The sequence below is a fragment of the Ips typographus genome, linkage group LG9, assembly GCF_016097725.1.
Source record: "Ips typographus isolate SLU linkage group LG9, UJ_Ityp_2.0, whole genome shotgun sequence".
Taxonomy (NCBI): domain Eukaryota; kingdom Metazoa; phylum Arthropoda; class Insecta; order Coleoptera; family Curculionidae; genus Ips; species Ips typographus.
The window spans coordinates 5548059-5570307 of NC_138430.1; the positions used below are offsets into that span (position 1 = coordinate 5548059).

The 22249-nt window shown below is 36.8% G+C and overlaps 1 protein-coding gene across 4 annotated transcripts in view; it reads right to left on the reverse strand.

Annotated features, from left to right (window-relative positions):
• The window catches only part of Gfrl (Glial cell line-derived neurotrophic family receptor-like), a 50905-nt gene that overhangs the window by 10011 nt on the left and 18645 nt on the right, over nt 1-22249 (reverse strand). For 3 of the 4 annotated variants that reach the window (XM_081986237.1, XM_081986235.1, XM_081986238.1), the window contains exons 2-6: nt 16051-16269; nt 8796-8918; nt 3049-3219; nt 1727-1871; nt 799-926 (exon numbers count right to left, since the gene is read on the reverse strand). In XM_081986237.1, the coding sequence (XP_081842363.1) occupies nt 799-926; nt 1727-1871; nt 3049-3219; nt 8796-8918; nt 16051-16207 (724 nt within the window). In that variant the 5' untranslated portion in view covers nt 16208-16269. The remainder of the gene's footprint in view (nt 1-798; nt 927-1726; nt 1872-3048; nt 3220-8795; nt 8919-16050; nt 16270-22249) is intronic. The other variant, XM_081986236.1, reaches the window with a different exon arrangement.

Sequence of the window (22249 nt, forward strand, 5' to 3'; positions counted from 1 at the left end):
TAGTTGGTGCCCTAAAAACTTTCCGTACGGTCGTGTTATTTAAAACTTCTTTTACACGCCTGTTATAAATAGTCAATGGCGAGGTCTAAATAGAAATGTGTAGGTCGTGCATTGTCATTTGATTTATTGCTATCAACGAATTCTTTGCCGATATTGCCTATCTATATTGGTTAAGTTTTTATAGAATAGAACCTATATAATTATTCTACTAATGAATCAGACTTTTTTAAAAATGTTTTTAAGAAAATTGTGAAAAGTATTACGATGGCTTTGCTAATGTTTTTAAGTCTGTCTGGCTATTTGAAACACAATCCAATGAAATCAACTGAGCATACACCAAAAAAACAATGTAAAGGTCCTGAGCTAACAGAACTAAATTATAGAAGGATATGATAATAATCTAACTGGTAAATATTTGATTCGAGACAGGTCTCTCCGATTATTACCAGGAACCGCTAAATTGAAACCGGACCCTCCCTTCTTTTATTTAGAAGCTCCCGAAACCGTTTTTGACGTGTATTCCTACGGTCCCGGGGGAAATTAAATATTAACTTAATTCATTTCGATAATGTCCCAAATAACCTGTCAATTCGATGATATCTCTTCTTGGATAAGATAGATGTGATGTTACGTTTGGGGAACTCAAGAAACATGTCCCCTACGGTTTTTTTTTCTTGACAGAGCATAATAAACAGTTTTTTTAGACGAAACTTAAAACTTTGAAACTCTATTTAGTAAATTGACCTCTAGGGACAAGCAAGGGTTGAGATTTAAAGCATTTGCATATCTAAGACTTACCAATGCAAGGGTTATGATTGACCATACTGAACAACCTGTCGCAGCGTTTTTTCATTTGATTGTTTGGACATATACAACCAAACAATGGAGAACGCCGAAGCTCGATCCAGGCTTGAAAACACTCATTCCTAAAAAAGTAACAGTTTAATTAAACTCCAATCCTAGAGAGGTAAGAAACCTATCATTTTCATAAGTCTAGTATAAATTTTGCTAGGTAAAGCTCCGGGCAATCCAAGAAAAATAAAGCAAATAATAAAAGAGCGCAGCGAATTAAGCTTCCAAGCTCAACTTGAACATTTCCCGAAGCCATCAAAGAAGTAATTGATTTTCCTTTGTACCGAAAAGAAGTTGGTTTTATCTTCCGTTTGTTTTAGCTTGACCACTCATCGAAAACATATTACAAACAATATACTCGACAGTAATTCAGTATTAAACTATTGCAAATCAATGCTTTAGGCAAAGATGGAAATATATTTTTGTAAATCAGTTTGCCGAAACATCAGAATGTGTTACATTTGCGTCAATCTTTGATGCAATGTGGTTAGTTTGTGATTGGCCAAAAAGCCACTTTCAGCTTGCTGCTTTTTTTAACCAATCGCAAACTAGGAATTGCAACCCTGTGATTTACGCAAATGTAAATTTTTTTCATTGAGCTTTTCTAACACAATCCAACATTTGCGTTCTTGAAATACTTAAAAACTAACAATTATTTTTCACATTGTTTAAAAGAATTTGGTTACGACCCTGAACTTTCAGTCATAAAATATTGGCACGACCAGTTTTATTAATTACAATCGCCTACACAAGTAATTGGAGCCAGTAGGCTGCCGTTCATGCACGATTTTATCATTTTAACCATTGGATACGGAAAACTAGTACTAAAAGCCCTATAAAAAAGTCCGGACTACTAATGCCCTCCTTTACTTACTTGTCCTCCATCCTGCATTTGTTGTCTCGAACTTTGCACTGCATTTTAAAATTCTCGTACAGCTTAATGCACTTTGTTTTATTTTGACATACGGAATGGGCGTGGGTACAAGTTGGCAACGCGTCAACTGGATAAGGATCTTTTTCTGAAACAAAGCCAAATTGTGTATTTAGTATAGGTTTCGTAAACGACGTAAACGCGGTCCTTATATTCCTTAAATTTAGGTGTGTCAGAGTGGTTGAATTGAAGGGATTTAAACTTAATACCTTTGCGGAAAAATATGGAAGGTTCGTGTTAGTTTCGATCGATTGTAAACTCAAGTCAATTTCGAAAAATCTTCTCTAGTAATTGACAATCAACCCTAAAACTAAATAGTATTATTATTTCTCAGCATTGATTCCCAATAAAAGCTACCAAGTTCCCGAATTAAGTTTAAGGATATCTCGGATCCTGAGACGTTTTAGGGGATCGGTGGAGTAAAATCAGATTACAAGTATTGCTTTTTTACCTTGGGACACATTAAGCCATAAAGAGAAAAATGGGCCAATCTCCTTCGACCTTTGAGGATTTTATCAAATTTTTGCAGCTGTAAATACTTTATATAAGATATACATTTCCGGTCTGGAAACGATTCCACCAACAAAATCAGATTACGTAGGAAAACATATTTAAGTTCATAATTTTGTAGAAAACGCAAGTTAAGTAAAAATATCAACCAAAATCGAAACACAATAAACGATTTGCACCAGATTACATCAGAGCATATTTATAGGTTCTGTTTGGAAGAGGGCGCTTTCCCATAGCAGGAAATATCCATGTTCCCGAAATAAAAAAATATCCGTAAATATTTTACGATTTCCCTTCTTACCTGCCTAAGGAAATTCTTTTGAAGGGCGCTTATAAAAATAATACGGAAAGCGTTAGGTGAGAATTTGAGTTATTCTATGAAATGCTTTACAAAAGCACTAAAAACGTATTTGCATAAATCACATCACTGTTTGTATGTATGCGATTGGTCAAGAAAGAGCCGAAAGCTGCTTTTTGTGACCAATCACCTACTGCTCTGAAAAGAACCTACCATAAGTCGTAATTGTGAATTGATAACCAATAATAATTACTAATTAATACTGGTTAGCCTAAATTCCATTATAGTAGAAGAAGAGTTGAATGTTCTATTTTATTTATTTGTTCTTCTCTCTGAAGAATCACCCACAAAACGAGCCTTAGCAGGATCTAAACCGTATCAGGTCGATTTACTCCGGAACATTTCTTTTATTAGAGGGACATAAAGTCGCTCTCTCAGATTGACAATGTCTACATACCTTGTTCCGTGACAAACACGCAGGGGTGATCGAATAGTAAATCCCTGAAGGAGTTACACTCGGGATCCATATGGGGTTCACGACAAAGACACGTCGGCTTGAAAAAGGGAAACGCCTGAAGGGTACGTAGGGCCGCTTGGCATTTCGTCACCGTTGTCGTCGAGCATGCCACTGAAATAGATAACGGTAATTAACTGTATTGTCCTGCACTTAAACGAAATTATTCAAACAGTCAACAAAATTCTCCATATACTAGACCGTATTTAAAATTCGAAATTGATAATGCTAAAACGGAGCACAGGGTCGTAAAAGAATCGCTAAATCTGAGTTTCCTTGGAGGTAATGAACTTTATCGTTCAGTTTTCCTCCCTGGATCAGTTTTTACAGAAATATAAATACGGCTTTAAGATTCACTCAGCGTTCTCCTCTGAAATAAATTTACATTGAATTTTGCGCCTCAGTTTTCCTCTTTGAGCTCGGCAATTTGACGATTTATTTAATCAAACGAGCGGATCGAAATCGAATATGTTAAGTTATTTAATCCGTTTTGAGGCTGCTGATACGCCTAAGTGGCTTTCTGTGTTAGCTCACACAATTGTCCCAAAATTCATGTTAAATTAAATTTCATTCAAAAACGATTATTTGTTTTACCTTAATTATTTTTTTTAGAAACACTTACATTCTGAGATATATCAAAAGAATCCCTCGAGTTATTTTCATTAAATTTGTCAGCAGGACAATTCTACAACACTGAGAAATATAAACAAGGGCGAGCGGAAACTACGAAGAAGGAGTAAATAAAAACACGCCTCACAGATAATGCCAACCAAGCCGTACAAATTTACTAATGGTTCTTATTGTTGTATTCGATTCCATCTAACAAAGGGAGCAAACGGAGTATTATGTAAAATGGATCATAATAAAGTTCCCCAGAGGAGCGACAAAGGAACAGGGAAAATAGATATCCACTTTGTAAAGATATTTGAAGTTCGCTTTGCTGCTTCAATATTTATGGACGTTAGAATAAACGAAAACTAAACGAGAAAATTGTATTTAAATGGTCATTGAATCGAAAAGGACGTTTGCTTTATGTTCTTTAAATTAGTAATTCAATGTTCGTTCCTAGTATAGTTAGAATTCATTTTTAAATCTAGACAGCGTCTAGTAAAAACTTTTTTAATTGCTATTTGACGAAATACGGGAATCAAAACTTAAAGACATATTTCCGGCAGACCACATTACAATAACTTATGAATGTACGACACACATTTACTTACTTAGTATAGTAGTATTTACTAATTGAATGAACTGTGCCTGGGGATTATTCTCTACTCTAGTACAATATAAGCGATATTAATACGACAATTTCCCAATACAACAGTCCAATGTCTTGTATCTTGGTTCAGCAAAAAGTTCTTGACAGTTGGTGACGGTAAAGTAGGCGGTAAAGTCCCAAGTTCAATCACAATGTATTTAAAAATTGACAACCTTGCCTTTTCGTTGCATTATAATTTATGATTCAATTTTGCAAAAATGTAATGCAAATCCTGCATCCAGGCATCTCAGCCACAGCTGAAATCTGATTAATATTCTATTAAGGCAATCACTGGTGATTAACAGTACAAGCACAAGCCGCTTAAAGCAATTAAAAATAAATCTACTTTTCAGATTGATGGTTCATTACTAAGTCAATCATTAATGAATTTGTTAGTAATGAGTTGACAGGCTCGAAGCTGGAATTGGTGAAAAACGTCTAATCAGACAATGGTTCCGATAACCCTCCCTAAATCGGGTCTGATTTATGTTTACGCCCTGATATAAGAAACCATTAGATTTGTAGACAAAATCGCTGCGTAACTATCCAATTTTCCTGAAATCCTTATTTTTATCTCTCCCCGAACGTCTGGTTTGCTTTTAGAGATTTTGTTCTGAGCGACATTTCCTATGTTTTCATAGCGGAATGTGAATGTTTGCGAATGGATTTAAAAGAATTAGTTATGCAAATTACATCAAGACGTTGAATTGACGGTATAAAAGGCGAGTATATAAGGCGGAATTGCCGACACGCTGACAAGAAGCATACGTTTGAAAAATTAATGATATTTGAAATTCACATATGCAAGAATGGCGCCTGCTTGAAGAAGCTCAGCTAACAGCAAAACGGTTCACTGGAGAACAACAAAAATTCGTCGCACATCTGCAAGAAATTAGATACAATTTTCAGATTTCATAAAATATTAAATTTGCATGTTTTAAGAAAACAACGACTATTGTACCTTCACAGGATATTTGGGCGAAACATTGCATATTAATAAACCCCCTATGGCAATTTAATGTAACAGCAAAAAATGCACTATAACCTAACCAAATAAAAGGGACAAATTTAAGCAGCAAGAATAACACCGACCAGAATGCCTCCATAAATTATTCAAGTTACCTTATTGATCCATGGCAACTCCTTCTCTCCCCCATGTGAATTTCAGGCTGCTTAACCGTTTTACGTTTCCAAAAATATCTTAATTTGAGTGCGCACCCGGATAATCATTGAGATTCAAAATTAGCTAGCAAACACGGTTTGTTCTTTGTGTAGGAGTGTACACGTAAATCGCGGTAGTGAAACAAAATTTTAATAGGCAGTTACACAAGCCAGATTACTTCCCTCTCAAACTGATCTAATAATGTTCCACAAGTTTAGATTACTCGCTGCCTTCATATCTAGGTGGTTTTTTCTAACTGGGCTACTTAAGTTGCAACAGAAAACTTGTTAAATATTTTATGAGGGACCTTTCAAAACTGTACTGGAAAAAAGTTTGTTGGACTTTTGCAAGTTAAATTTGATCGAAATGTTCTCATTCATCTTTGTTCAAATTTTATGGCAAAAACATTAATTTTAATTAAATTTTCAAGTAAAAACAACTATAAGAAGATAGATACATTAAAATTTATATTCAGTTTCTGTAATGTTTGAAATTATTAGGTAATTTATAATTCAAAATTTTGTTACCTGTTCAGAAAGGTAACTAGATACGTATAATACCGAGCTATAAAAAGTTTTTCAAAGTGCTAGTTTGTGATTCAAAGTTTACGAAAGAAGAAATTAAGGTCGTTAAAAGCTCGGGAAATACAAATTTCTAAGCAAACTTAAACTCTTCCTCGTACAACCCCTCGAATATCTTAATTAGATATCCACTTACTTCTACCTAAGCGCTTCGCCCAGTGAACCAAGAGGGCAATTTATTGACATCCCCATAGTGCAATGCGATCCTATCCGGGAACGTTATCAAGATTGTCTTGCCAAAACCTATTCTTCTATATATCTTATACGTTTATATTCAACACGGAGAAAACAAGAAAGGGCAATTTCGTGTCGATTCTAAGGGGACTGTTATATCAGTCAATTAAGAACTTTTCCACCGGAATGTATAAAAATGAACTTGCACACCACACAAACTTTAATCAATAATTCTTTTCCGTCGTGTACGTAACTTGCCCTTATATGTTGAGTCGATCGATTAAATCTGCTTACTAAGATCCAGAGTCGGGCCTACGAAATTAAAGCCCAAATTTATTTACATCTCAAGTGAAATTCCTTTCCAAAGACTGCAGAAAAGCAGAGTTGCAATCAAATTCAAAGCAACCAATCCACCAAACAAAAGAATTTGCATTTAGTTTATCGCACCCAAAATTACTTGGCGGTCGGTGTGTACGCCCCTGTCTGATGGCTTTTATTCGCCAGGGTCCATTTTCTTTTATTATATGCAAATTATGCTTTCGGTTTGGTCACGTCTAAGCTTAAGAAAAACTGTTTAGTTGTGACACCGCCGTTTCGAACTGAATAATAAAACGGTTTCCATTTGCCTGCTGATAGTTCTTTTACACTTTTGTCTAACGTTAATTACCCTGTAACTGGATGGTTAATTGGGCTTTGAAGCTCATTTTAACGTTATTAAGAGTTGCAGTCTTTAATTCCATGCATAATTGTTAAACAGTCGTTTTTTTAGTACTTTTATCATTGATTAAAACGTTTATGTAAAACAGCAGAGAGTTGGATAGAAGATACCTTAATACAGAATAGTCAAACTTAAGGTGGATTTAGGCTTAAATTAAAGCAAGTTAAAATTATACTAAATTAAAGTAAGGTTTGTAAATATGTATTACAATATACAGGGTGTCTCTTAGAGATAAGTTGTACAATTTGACAACACAGCTGTGTACACTGGGGTTGCATTCGTTTTCAAGCTACCATAATTTGACAGTTGGTCAAACATTTTTTAGTAGTTGCTTAATACGCCTTTCAATTAAAACTCCAAAGTTTTCTCAGACACTTGGATATGACTTGTTCAAATTGAAAAATTGGAAAATATTTTCGTTTTCAGCTTAAAAATTCTCTCAAACGTTATAACTAAACACTGACAGTAGGTCCATTGTCAAAATCAGCTGGTCAATCAGAAAGTCATGTCAATGGTTAGACACAATCAAGGTCACTAACCACCGCCCTCTATACTAGAAAACCTAAAATGTCACTTTTAATGGCGGCGTTAGCGGTTGTCGTTTTATACACAAACGAAAGCAGATAGTAAGAAATATGTTTTTTTTTAAATTATTTCGTATAGTTGATTGCAAGTTGTGAGAGAAAAATCAAAGAAAGCCTCATTCCTGATCCAGATATGTATTGATAGAGCTTTTTATACACAATCAAGTCCTAAACGAATTGGTTAAAACATTTGTCCTGGAAAGTACAACACACAGCAAACTAGTTTAAACACTGTTCAATGTAAGAAAATCTGTAAATCCTTAAAACTAGGTAAGCAAAACTGGTAAAAACACATACCTGCGCATGTAACAAGTACCTAATAAGTCTACTGTACTATAAAGCACTTGTACCTACCATTCAGTATAGTGTTGGAGTAAAATCATCCCACTTTAAAGTGTTCAACTTGTTACAAGTGTTCAAGCTGTTACAATGTGGCTTGAAAAACTAATGAACGGCAGCAAACAAAAATAACTTACGCAAATAACCTCAAGTCTTCAAAAATTCATCTAATCCTCAAAAAACTCAACTTCCACAATACAAACTGTCACCACTATTCCCGCCATATTGGAATTTTTGACAAGCACCTTCTAGACTTTCTAGTATAGTAGGCGGTGCACTAACCCGTATGATTTGTAACTTCATTGTTTGTAACCAATCACGTTTTTATTCTAATGTTTAGTCCAACACTAGAGTATTGCTGTACTGTTCTAATGGCATTTGATAGAGCAGGATACATACGCAATTGACAATCAGACAGTCCATCATGTGACTGCATGGATTATACCGAACGTAATGTCACGTGTTTACTGACGTAATTAACTTTCAAATTAATGTAACTACATTGATGATAAAAAATATGTAATTATCTTGGACAGATCTGGAAGAGATAAAACTATTAATCACAACTCCACTGTGTGATTAATTGCCTTTCCTAATCTAAGAATATTCAAGTTTTGCTAAACATGCAGAGTGATCTAAAGCTTTAGGTGAATGATTAATAAATCTTAACTGGAGTGTATAAATCTCCTAGGATAGAAAATAAACTGTAGTTAAAAAAAAAAATGAAAGTTAATCCCGGCTTCGCGAAAGGATTAATTTAATAATGCCGTGCATTTAATAACTGAGCAATTATACGAAACGGAGAATAGTCTTTTATCCGTAATTCTATTATACGTTAGGAGCAAGTATTTTGCAGAAACTCATTATTACTTACCCACTTCCGGACCGCAGACTCGGGGAATAATTTCAAGTATGGCGGAGCATGAACTGTCATTAAAGCAGAGCTGACGCGCGGTTATGCAGTTGAGGATCGCTACGGTCGGTTTTGTGTTTGATCCTGGAATTAAAGAAATATACGTTCTTGTTAGAGAAAAAGAGAAGGTGCGAGAACAAGCTTTACGCTATTTTTAGTTATCACTCAGCTTGGGTGAGCTTTTTGAGCGAGATACGACTTTCTAAAGAGGGCACTGAATGTGCCCCAACAAAAAAAAAACAGATAACTTACACTAGTTACCTTAATAGTTGTGAAATGTTTAAAACAAACTCCAAAGAATAGTTGGATAGTCATTCATTAATATTTGTTTTATGGATTAGCTTTCTATATCTGTTAAACAAAAAATGTAAGAGATACTCCCTCTGGTGATCAGTTATGAAAACAGTTTGGGGCATTCCAGCTGTCATTTCTCCATTTGTTTACGTTGATTTTGGCATATTTTGGTTAGGAATTTGGCACAGGTTTCATAAATATGAAATGACAGTGTCATATTGTTTATTATGTTAGGTTAGGAACGTGTTGCCCGTTTTTAGTTCAAATGACGCTGCAATCTTAATTTGAAACGCCAATACGAACAGAAAATACCTGGCATTAAAGTAACACCGCCTTTGCCTTATAATGGTTAAGTCAATATTTCTCCCGCAAACAAACCGCACCTACCGAATATGAATTAGAAGAGTAGATAGCCGTCGATATGTAACAAAGTAATTGACAAACGGGGACAATAAATTTGCACTTAAATGGATTTTTTTTCAGATCGACAATAAATAAAACGCCTTTTATTCCATTACCGTAAATATCCCGTTCGGTGCATAAAATGGTTTTTATTGAATTCGATATTTAAATTACTCTTTCGCTGTTTGTTCAGGATGTTTCAACTGGACAGCCATGGGAGGTGATTATCAGTTGTGAAAAGTATATGCACACTGTGGATTCTCACGAAAATATAATTGGCTTCAATTTACTGGCAAATTTCGTGTCGACCAATCATTGCCGGCTTTTATATCAAGTCTGAAAGGCGTTAATATGCTAATATTCCAGTTTCTACAAACTAACAACGTGTCATCACTTGTAATGTATTCTAGTCTGCCTTAAGGCTCAGTTTTCATCAATCTGACGTTTAACTGTAAAGCGTCAATGCTAATTTTAGACTATAGATTGAAGTTAACTTGATGTAGTACCCCCCACATAATTTTGTGGTGTATGATTGTCATTTTATTAAAACTTCGAGAGTCAATCTTTTGAAAAATGTATTAAATTTATAAGGGCAATGCTCTGGATTACTGCAACTACCAAATTAAAAAGCCTTTAACTACACCTTGGAAATGTGACCGATAAAGGGCAACAACGCGTTGTTTAGTGTTTCTTTTACGAGTTTGCCTGCAGGAAACAATACAATGAATTGTCCTGCGGTTCTTCGGTTAATGTTAATGAACCCACTGCCTTTTAAACTTTACGATACTTTTCAGCTAAGTTGGTCAACGTGTTTATTTTAAAAAAAAGAAACTCTTAGACCTTTTGACCGTATCAGACACGTGCTGGATAAGCGTCGTAAACTTTTGAAATCTATTTTTTACCTTGCCTTTATAATAAGATATGGCGCCGATAAAGCCTTGGTGGGCACGTAGGGAATATAAGAAAAACGGAGATACTTTTGAGATCGATAAAACTGTAATGGAAATGGGAAGCCGTTAAGACAAAGGGGAAAACGTGCCACGAAAAAATTCGTTTTTCCCAAGAGCGGTTCGAAAGTTAACAAGGAAATATCTCAAATAATGCCGGTCGTCTGTACTATAAATATTTAACACTAGTTTACAATATCGGTGGGGTTGTGGAATAGAAGCTCTGTCTCCGTCTCGGTCTCTAATATTCGAGTGACAGACACTCGAGCTATCAATTCTGTATTCATTAGTTTCCGTCTCAGCTCGTTTTCTCGAAATTGTTTCCCATAAATATGATGTTTCAACGAAATGGAATCCTTTATGGCTAATTTATTTTGAAGAATTAAATTACTTAAAAGTGTACGACGACGACTTTTAATGAGCTTCTTCAGTTAGACAGTGCTTTCACAATAACACTGTTTGGACCTTAAATTTAGTCTCAAAAGAATCTATTAGGTAAGGTGTCACGTGACACTTTGGCACTAATTAGAATATAAAACATTTGGCATTTAACCAGCAATCTTAAAAACAATAAAATAATTATTTATATTTTCTAATTTAGTTTCGGATTTGTCAAACATTACAATACAAGAATTATGCTTCAAAAGGTCATTTTGTAAAGTGGTAAGCTTCACTAACGATGTCGTTAGGCCCTCTAATGACCAAACAATATCGGATATTGATTTTTGACGTACTACTACAATATTAACACTAATATCCCTGCGTGTTTACATATCGCTATAAATTCAACATAGCGGTCAGTTTTCTAGTTTCAATTATCATTGGGAATGAACTTTAAAATGGGTAGCGGAAGGGAAAAAACTACACTTCGTTTGTAAGAAAGTAACTAAACCTGATGAAAAATTGAAAAAAATAAATCAGCCTTCGTCGAGCTTAAAACTTTGTCCAAAAAGGCGTATTAAACGGGCGACTCAGGCATCTAATTTCCCTTTATGATGTCAGACGCAGTCATAACTTACAGAGAAAATTTTGCTTTAAAAGGGGATGGCAACTTATGCAATTTTTAAGGTTTTTGTTAGAGCTTTGGGCGTCGTACGCCTCGTTTCTGATATTACAATCTCTGACGTTTGAGGGAAAAAAAACGCGAAAACTGCTGGCCGTTATAATAGTTTTGCGGAAACAAAAACGAGCTTTCCCTGGTTTTGTTTACTGAAATATGATAATAACTGATCAGCCGCAAACCCGAAAATAATTGGATTGTTTATAAAGCACGGTTTGACCGTTATCAAAAATTAATATTAAAGCCAACTGTTTTAATAATACCCACTTATATTTATATCATTTCAATGTGCGGTGATTGTTTATATTTTAAAAATATTTTATGGATTGGGAACTGTTACCAAAGTTACTTTTGGCATTTTAAATCAGCTAAATTGGTTGAATATGCTGTAACGTGGATTCGGACTGAGTCTTCATTAGTTTGCAACTTTGGCTATGGACATCTTTCCTTTAGAGATAAGTCAGATAAATCGGCAGTCCTTTGGCAATTTTAATGCTGAATCGCATTCGATTACGGCTCTGAAAAACGGTAGCACGTCGGCTTGCATTTACGACTTCTCTTTCGTGCTTTGCGTACTTGTAGCATGATTTGGGAAAATTGCTTGACTTTTTATCGGAAACTTAATCTACTTCGCGTAAAAGTTGACCCATACCTCTTGCCATTAGCACAATGACTGGTGGGGTGACACGCAACCATTCACTCACTGTATTAATTTTTACAATATTTTATATGGTCAATTTTCGTTCCTTTTCATAAATACTTCATTTATTTCTCGAAGGCTGATTTCGTTTCCTTAATGAAATCATTAGTTAAGCTACTACAATGTAGGTGGCACTATACAATAATCAATAAAAATATTTACAGAATCGATACTAACTCTATCCTGCTTCATTAGATGTTATTGAAATGGTATGGCAAAACACTGATTTTGCACTAAACATGCCCACTCACACAACATTATTAATCAAAATAGCGAAAAACTGGAAAAAAATATTTGGCAAGTTGAAACTGTTAAATGTCACTCAAAGATGTCCTCCAACCGCCATTTTAACCGTCATTGAACCAAAAATCAATAAATCTCGTGGAGGACAAACAAACTCGTTGTTTGGCTCTCTAATGGAGTATATTGAAAAGTTTTGAACGGTTTTTACTGTTTTAACCAAGAGTGTGGGTAATTTAGTTGTACAGGATTCACTAGAACAAAGTAATAGCTCATGACGCTGGAATGCTTTAGACAATGTATGATAAAACCATTAATATTACCCACGTTATATAAATTCTAAAAAGGTCCTGTATAAGTATGCAAACCTACATTTGAAGAGTTCTCATGTAACTAAATCCTGTTAATGACTACTATACTATAGAGCGTTATATGAATAATTTACACGAGTGCAACTTAAAAGCATGAAGTAAATCGAAGCTGACCTTAATGATTTTCCAGCAAACGAGTCACAAAAGAAATCCCACTCTTCTCTTAATATTCATTTAATGGACGGTTTGAAATAAACGTTAATTACAACAGACACATTAGAAATGCAAAAGTTGGCCGTCCATAAGGGAATGAATGAAGGCAAAACGAACTGAAGTATTCATGAAGTATACAAACATTTGAACGAGGGCCCATGAATTAAATAGGGAGAAACTTCTTGACCCATGCGTCTAAGCCACCGGAATTGATCCCTTAAGGCCGTCTCAACTTTGGCATGATTTAAGAAGCTGAAACTTATCAATAATTTTAGTTCATCTCTCTTCGTTCGTGACTATTGATTTCATTTCTGATTTATTGAAATACGTTCGAACGTCATTTATTACTGAAACACTCTAGAGTGAACAATATTTATCACATTTATTGATATTTAAATTAGCAATTTTGGGTCTAATGAACTGTGGATGACCAAATCGTTCATGCTCAAAATGCTGACCGGCCAAACCCTTCAGTTCAAACCGTTGCACACGTTAATGTTGACAATTTTAGCAATTTAAAGCTAATTAATTGTATTGTTATAAAATAAATTAATGTTTTAAAATTCTACAGAGAGTATACGTTAATTATTCAGTTTGTAGTAGTGAGCTTATTTGCAGAGCTTTTAGGTTTATTTCATGTTGGTTTTTTGCAAAGAATTGCCATAATTAAAATTTGTATTTATAAACTGCTCTCAAATAAATCAAAAATTGAACGTATAAACAATCGAACAATTAAAGCCTGCTATTGATACATCAAAATGCTGTCGGCCTTTGGGGCTTTTACCCTAGATAAATATATTATTTGGCTTCTAACCCGACCCAAAAATAATTTGAATTAAAAATTGAGGCCTAAAATCAAAATATTATTATTGTATTTATTAGAGATAAGAAGGGATTATATAATCTAAATGAGAAATGCCTTAATTAAAGAATATATTTTCTATATCGAACTATGAAAAAGCAATTAATACGCCATGGCATTCACTAATTTCGGAACCGGGATTTCTTCCTTAAATTGGTTCACCGGTTACCAGCCTAATGAAGTTTTCGGGAAACTCATCAAAACATTTTATCGGAGCGCGCTTGTAGGTGCGAACGATTTAATTTCTTCTTAATTAAAAACAAAAATTACGGTTCTGGTCCTTTTAAAACTTTACCGAAACAATCAGTTAACTCTTTAGATTATCTGTCTGTCTTTTTGTGTCATCCAAAATGTAATCTAGCAGATGGTAGTGTAAATTGCAAATCAACTGGAGAGAACTCATTCCATTGGCATGTCGATACATCATAAATTGGCGTGAGCAAATCACACGTTTGACCATCAAAATAAACGTCAAGTATTATCAAGCAGCTACCGGTAACGGCCACATTAATAAGCGATTGAATGTGCAATTTTTCCAAGAGATTTGAAGTGAAGCAGCATTGATAAGGCTTTCGCTGGCAAATCATCCATCACAATTAGGCTCGACGTCCGCTTTGTATCCGAACCTGAGCGGGTCAATGTTTCGCAATTTATCTTCTTCGTGCCAGTGTGTTCCGCCATTAATTGGCGACAATAGCAAAGGATTCTGACTAATACTTCAAGTTTTTGCTCGGGCATAAGAACTTCAAATAATGGAAATCCTCTTTGCTCGTTTATTATCTACCTTTCCGGTTAAGTTCGATTTATTCGACGCCGTTTAATTTGTCCCAAGATCAGTACCGTTCGATAAATTATACCTATTTCCTTTTGTTGACTCTTTCTCATGGATTCTAGATGGTTAATGGTGGTTTTAAAAATTCTGAAAATTTTATTAGGGTTAAAGTAGCTTGACACCAAATCAGTTTACTTATGATGCAGTTGAATTTTTCCAAAATGTGACTCTCAGGTGGCTTCTACTATCGATGGCATTTGTTCTTCAGCAAGTACTTTGTTACTCTAAAAAAATCAAATTCCGTTAATGCCCCTTCTTAAACCTTCTTAACTTAATAGTATAATACATTTCCAAGAATACTTACACTCTCGGGTTTCTGAACAAAATTCAGAGATTAATTAACGCGGCAATTTATCAAAAGTGTCATAAGAAATACAATGAGTATATACATATAGCAATCCTTACAATACTTTCTTGTGGTAATTCTTATCTACGATCTGGATAGAAAAATCTTGGAAAAACATTAATTTATGAATTAATTGTTTTAAATAGAAATAAAGGTTTTATTAATCAAGTTGACAACACTGCATTGCTAAAGCTGGCCTGTTGAATTTTTAATGTTTAAGTTCAAATCAGATTTCTATTATTTTTATTATTTACTCGTTTAAAATATTCATATCCACGTCCTGGAATAAAACTGTTTGTGCGAGTTTTAATCATCAAATAATGCTGAAAGTAAATAAAATCGAAAAAAACACTATCCCTTAAATAATGTTAGAAATTATAACTGAGAGAAAATTTCTTGATATTTGATTCAATCGCGATATAAGAAACCCTTTAAAACATTAAGAAGCGCCCATAGGCAACTCAAATATACTTCGAGATTGTTTTCAATTTGATACCAAAATTGCATTGCCTCGACTGCAAAAAGGTCTTCGTGTTTTGCTTCGTAGATTACCGACATCTAATCCGCTATTGTGCCTCGTGTAACACAATCCCGACTCGACATTCAGAAATCGATATAAAGTACATCTAAAACGGGAAAATGCGGGGTCCTGAGTTCACTTTTTCACATTGTCGCAATTACTTAAGCGGAAACGAAATAAAAATAAAAATCACTACTGTATTGGATTCAAGATTGTGCTAAAGAAATTCTTGTATCCATTAAATTAAACATCATCTTTTAGGAAAACTCAGAGAAAAACAGATTTTAATGTAATTTAGTTGAAGAAACGTCTACGTTTCATTGTTCTGAACTGTCTTAGCTCAAGAAGCAAAAATTGTGACGTTATTTGACAGTTGGGAGAAAATCGTACAACCAACTGTCAAATTACATCACACCAATGCAGCAAGCTGCAATTTATTGACCAATCACAAACTACCCACCATAATTCTGTCAAACAAGTATAACTTACCAGGATATAGAGCTGGTGAAGTGACCAAAGAACCAGCAGTGGACGTAGATTCGGTCGTTGTCAAATCGCAACATTCGCGAGCCGGATCTTCGCTGCATATGGCGCAGCCGGCGATGGCCAATAGCCACAATATTGTTCCAACACAAAACATACCCATCCACCTTTACGACGGATTTATTACATAACTCACATCTCGTAAACTGTAAGAGCTGTACGTATCTACGGAAAATGCAATTTCAACTACAAAAGGTCCCGTTAAAATGGCGAATAATTGAAATCGAGTCCCGTTGTGCACCGCATTAATATCTTTGCCGGAATTTGTTTTCGGGGAGGTTTGTTACGTTAATTTACATATTACCCAGAGATATTTATCTAACCACTCCCTTTGCAAATTAAAAAAACAGTATTTGTGTAAAACAATCCTAATTGAGGTTTTCAACCTCTATCCCAAACCAAAATACATATTTAAGAGGAAATAACTGTCAAGTTTTACTGTTTAGTCAGGGAGTTGTGTGGTACATAAAAGACCTCCTGCTGTAATGACCTGAATTTGTACTGCATCACGTGCAATGCCATTTGCTGGCTTAGAATTACGAAACTAGCCCTTAAAGTGGACAATGTAGTACATTTCAAGTAAAGAGTATTGGGTTTTTCAGTTGAAATTACAGAGGATTTATCAACAAAATGATGATAATTAGTCTTTGAGTTGATGTTGTTAATCTTAGATTTATTATTGATTGTAGTTAATTCATCAAAACAAAAAAAAACAGGATTTTTAACAAGGTCCTGTATTCCTTCCACCCCCGTTTTATTTGTTCGCTTCTCGAATATTGCGCCCCAGTTGCATGTTTTGCACCAATTTTAAAAGCATTATGAAAATATACTTTAATATATTTCGCATGTGATTGATTATATGGTTGGAGCACATACTTCATTGAGGTAGTTTGCCTAAACAATCTATAGGTAAATATATGTAACAAAGCATCATGTAAATTCAGAAACACTACTGAAATAACAAGGACCGGTTCGGTAATTTTCATTGCGGTTGAATTAACTAACTTATTTTACTGCATAGAGCTTATTATTATTATTTTTCTTCTTATTATATTAAGCTTTGTGTAGTTACATAACTGTGTTGGGGTTGAATTTCCAACAAAACACTGAACTATGCTGAAAATGTAACTTGTGACTTAGGCCCTCTACCTTTGTAACTAACTTACACACATTTGAAATGCATTCAAGTAATTTAAAACTAAGTTAAAAGGCAAGCCCCAGAAATATTGTCACGTTTTGGGGGTAGCGCAGGAAGAGAAACAACAAACGTAGCTCAAGTATGTCTCCTTTATTTTTATACTGAAGATGATGCCTAACTAAATCTTACCCCCAGATTAAGAGGGCCGCTAGTACCGCTACAGGCGGGACGCCCATGGAACACTCTCTACGAGGGGGTGCGTGGGGGTGTGTGTGTGTGTGGGTGTGCGTAAGGCCTTCTGATGTGCCGCCAAGCGGAACCCGCTCGATACGAGCAGGGAACCCCTATGTCCGACAAGCCCGAAGGATTTACTTTAGGCACAGCAAGCCCCCCTTGAAGTGTCGCCAAGCGAAACCCGCTCGATACGAGCAGGGAGCCCCTATGACCGACACGCCCCAAAGGACTTACTTTAGGTACTGAAAGGGTCAAGAGTCCCGACGGTCACCACTGGGTTGCGTAAGGACTCTAGTCTGTTCAGCCTGGATTTCCAAGAAGGTATCGAGCCGTCCGGGCACTAGGAAGTTCGGACTGATGCTCGATAGACCGACCCAGAGACCAGTAATCTTCGATGGCTTGAGACGCTGATTAAATACTCGTCTCATGACCCCAATTTGCCGGTCTCGCTGATTCGGCAGTGCACTGGGGGAGACCGGGGCCAGACTAGGTAACGGAACATGGTGCAACTTATGTTATTCGTGACATCTCCCCCCTCTGAAGAGTGTTCGCCCCGGACACTTAACCCTAACTTAACTAAATAACCTACATGCCCCATGGCTTTATTTACAACGTGTGATCAATCGTAACTTATGTCCTATTACGCTCCCCTTGTTATCTCCCTTGTGGTTCTCCTGGAATCTGTCGCTACTTCGTGGAGGGCGGCCTTGTCCTGCTTCGTCTTGCCTTCCTGTGCGCCAGAGCACCCGTTACTCAGTTCGCGGGTGGTGGCGCCCCTTTGGACTGACTTTCCTTGTCACCTTCGAAGTACGCGGGATGGTCGCTCTAGGTTGTGCTGTCCTGGCGGGAGAGGGCGTAATGATTGGTCAACCTACTTTAATAATTGTTTAGACTATGTAAGCTTTATGAAATATACTGAGTTTGCACCCTACTTATGCAAAATGTTACCCTTACAACTTATTTTATTGTTCAACTTCCTTGCTTTCTACGTCTGAATCCACATCGGATATATCCCCCAAAGTCCATTCATCGTAAAATGGTAAAATCCTCCCTATGTGCACTATATCCGTTTTTTTTTCCTTTTTCCTGTTTTACTTCATAGTTAACTTCACTGAGTTTCTTTATTATTCTGTAGGGTCCGAACCATCGTAGCAGCAGTTTCTCACTTTTTCCCACTTTCCTGATTGGGATGAATATTTTCACCCTATCTCCTACCTCAAATTCACCATCTCTGTGATATTTGTCGTAAATGTCCTTGTCCTTCTCTTGTTTTTTGTGGATATTATCTACAGCAATTGCCCTTAACAATAAAGCTTTCTCTCGTAATTCGTTTGTGTTCGATTCGTCCTCAGTTTCTAAAAGGGTGGCGTCGAGTGGGAGTGTGGGGTTCCTTGCGAATATTAGTTGAAATGGGCTAAAACGTGTCGTCTCTTGTTTGGCCGTATTGTATGCAAATGTCACGAAAGGCAGATAAGTGCACCAATCTGTCTGCTCTGTGTTGCAGTATAGTGACAGCATGTCTGCCAACGTTTTGTTTAAGCGTTCAGTTAGGCCGTTGCACGAGGGGTGGTATGCCGTTGTAAAACTGCTTTTCAGACCCATAATCTGTTGTAGTTCCTGCACTAGTTCGGATTGGAATACCTTGCCTCTATCGCTGAGGATGCTTCTAGGAACGCCGTGAATTAGTATTACTCGTTCTAATAGGAACTTTGCCACAGGTCCTGCCTTCCCGTTAGGCAGGGCCGCTGTGATGGCGTATCTTGACGCGTAGTCTGTCACCACTACTATCGTTGTCTTGCCTTGGTTACTCCTCCGGAATGGTCCCAGTAGGTCTATCCCTACTTTATCAAATACCTTGCCCACTTTTATTGGCTGGAGTAACCCCAATGGCTTATCATTTGTTGGCCCTTTTCTCGCCTGGCAGTCCCTACATCCTTTAACGTAATTTCTGACGTCCTTAGTCATAGAATCCCAATAGTATTTGGGAGTAAGTCTACTTAGAGTTTTTGTTACCCCCATGTGTCCGCTGGTAGGTGCGTTGTGAGCTTCCCACAAAATTTCCTCCCTAAGTGACCGGGGTATCACGAGTGCGTGTTCCAGTCCTTCCTTGGTTTGTGTTGCTCTATACAGAACGCCCTCCCTCAGCCTAAAATTCTTTATTTTTCGTCGTGTCAGTGCGTCAACGTTTGTTGATTCGGGGTTGCTTATTGCTGATTTTAATTCTAGTATGGCCTTATCCTTATTCTGCAATTCTCCTATGTCTAACGTTGATATCGTGAAAGTGGGTATATCGTCCAATTCATCCAATTCGACTTCGCTCCACCCTGCCACCGGGTTCCGTGATAGACAGTCCGCATCTTGGTGCTTACTGCCTTTTTTGTAGACTACCGTGTAGTCAAATTCTGCCAACTTGAGAGCCCAACGTGCTAATCTTCTTGAGTGATCTTTCACATTGTGAATCCAACATAAAGCGTGATGATCTGTTACGATTTTTACAGGGTGACCATAAATTAGATGCCTTAGGTAGGTCATTCCCCAGACTGCTGCTAATAGCTCCAGCTCGCTGATCGAATAGTTCTTCTCAGCTTTTGACAAGGCCCGGCTTATATATGCTATCGGGTGGTCTTGACCGTCACTGCCTTCTTGGAGCAGAATTGCCCCTATTCCATCTATACAGGCGTCCGTGTGCATTGTACATCCTACATTTGGATTGTAATGTTTTAATACTGGGGATGACGTGAGTTTTTCTTTCAGCAGCTCAAATGCTTTCACTTGATCTTCACCCCAGCAGAATTTGTTCTTTTTTGTGGCCTCATGTAAGGGCCGTGCCAATACCGCGTAATCCTTTATAAATTTCCTATAAAAATTGCATAATCCTAAAAAGCTTTGTAGGTCCTTTGTTTTCTTGGGTGTGGGGAATTGCTTAATCCCTGCAAGTTTTTCTTCCTCTGGGCTTATTCCTTCTTTGCTTACTGTGTAGCCCAAAATCCTTATCTTTTCCTGTAAATATTCGCATTTACTCGGTTTTAAGGTCAGATTGGCTTCTCTCATTTTCTGGAATACTTTTTGTAATTTTGCTAAGTGTTCCTCTAAGTTCTCTGAATAAATAATAATATCATCTAGATATATTAGTATGTCCTTCCACTTTAAGTCCCTAAATATTTTATCTGCAAGTTGTTGGAAGGTTGCCGGTGCATTGCATAGACCAAAGCTTAACACGTTGAATTCGTATGATCCATGTCCCTGTGCCGTGAAAGCGGTGTATTGTTTGGATGACTCTTCTATAGGTATCTGCCAGTAACCTGAGAACATGTCCAAAGTTGTAAAGTACTTGGCATTTCCCATGTATGTGAGAATGTCATCGATTTGTGGTATCGGGTAACATGATTTTTTGGTGACTGGGTTTATAGTTCTTTTGTAATCCACGCAGAACCTCGTGGTACCATCTTTTTTTTTCACCAGTACAACGGGGCTCGCCCATGGCGAGTGGCATGGTCTTATTACTCCGCAATCGAGCATTTCTTTTATTTGTGTGTCAATGATTTCTCGCTCGGATTGTGATACTCTATAAGGGCGGCATTTTACTGGTTTATCTTCTGTCACTTCTATTTTGTGCTCTATAAGTTGTGTTTTGCCCATATATTTTGGTGACTTGCAAAACACATCCTCATATTCAACTAGTAGACTCTCTAGTTCCCTTTTGAACTGCTTATCCCTAATGTGGTCCAGTTTGTGGTCTTCTAATGTCACCACTTCTTCGTCTATTCTCTGTGTTGTAAAGAGTGCTGTGGTGCTCAAACCACTGGGCTCTTCTAGCCGTGCCACCGTTGTGTCTTTGTAAATAACCCTTCTAGTTGGCCCTATGTTCTCGAGGGTCAATGATATAGAGTTTTCGGCTCTTTCTAGGTTGCATAGTAGGTTGTTGCGTACTAGCCATCCCTCGTTTTGTACTAATAACATCTCTGTAGATAGGGGTATTTTTGGTTCAGTTTTGATGGATTTTTTCTCTCCTGGCTTCAGAGTGTAATCTTCCTTTGCCTTCAACTTAATTATCCAGCGGTCATCGTTTTCTATGTAGTTCGGCAGGGTGTTCCAGGAGCTGGTTTCTTGTGTCTTGGTCTTTCTTGGTCGGGGTTCTCTATTTTTTGAAACCAGCACCGTCACACTCGTTTCCTTGAAAGTCTCATACAGCAAGTCTTTAAGCTTCTCCCAATCTGACTCGCTGTTTGCGGTTGCGGATGTCAATCTAGGTATAGCCACCTTACTTATTTTATTTCGTATTGCCCAATCTTTCAATTTCCTACAGCAATGTTGGAGCGTATGAGTAGGGATATATTCGCTACCCTCTTCTTTTACTACCATCTGTAGGGTATGTCTGTTTTTCTTAAACAAACTGACCACGCTCCCTACGGGTAGTTTTTCTGTGTTGTAATCTGCCAAATGGTCCCTGATGGCTTTTCCTACTCCTCTATCTCTACTGGGAGCCGAAGAGACTGCAACGGCCCATGCAGTGCTGCTTGGAAGACTGAAGATGGACCCAGGTATTTCTTGGATCACTTCTCTCCAGCTTCGTGTTTTGCATGGTATTTTGGGTGCAGAATCTTGCTTTGCCCCGAGCGGTATCACCAAATCTTGATTTAGGGTGAGTATGTTGGATATTAAGCAAATTGCTGCCTGCATTTCCCTTAAGAACTCCATGCCCAAAATAAGGGGTTGTGGTGTATTCTCCAATATCGTTGCTTTAATTTCTAATTTTTTCTCGTAATTGCCTCT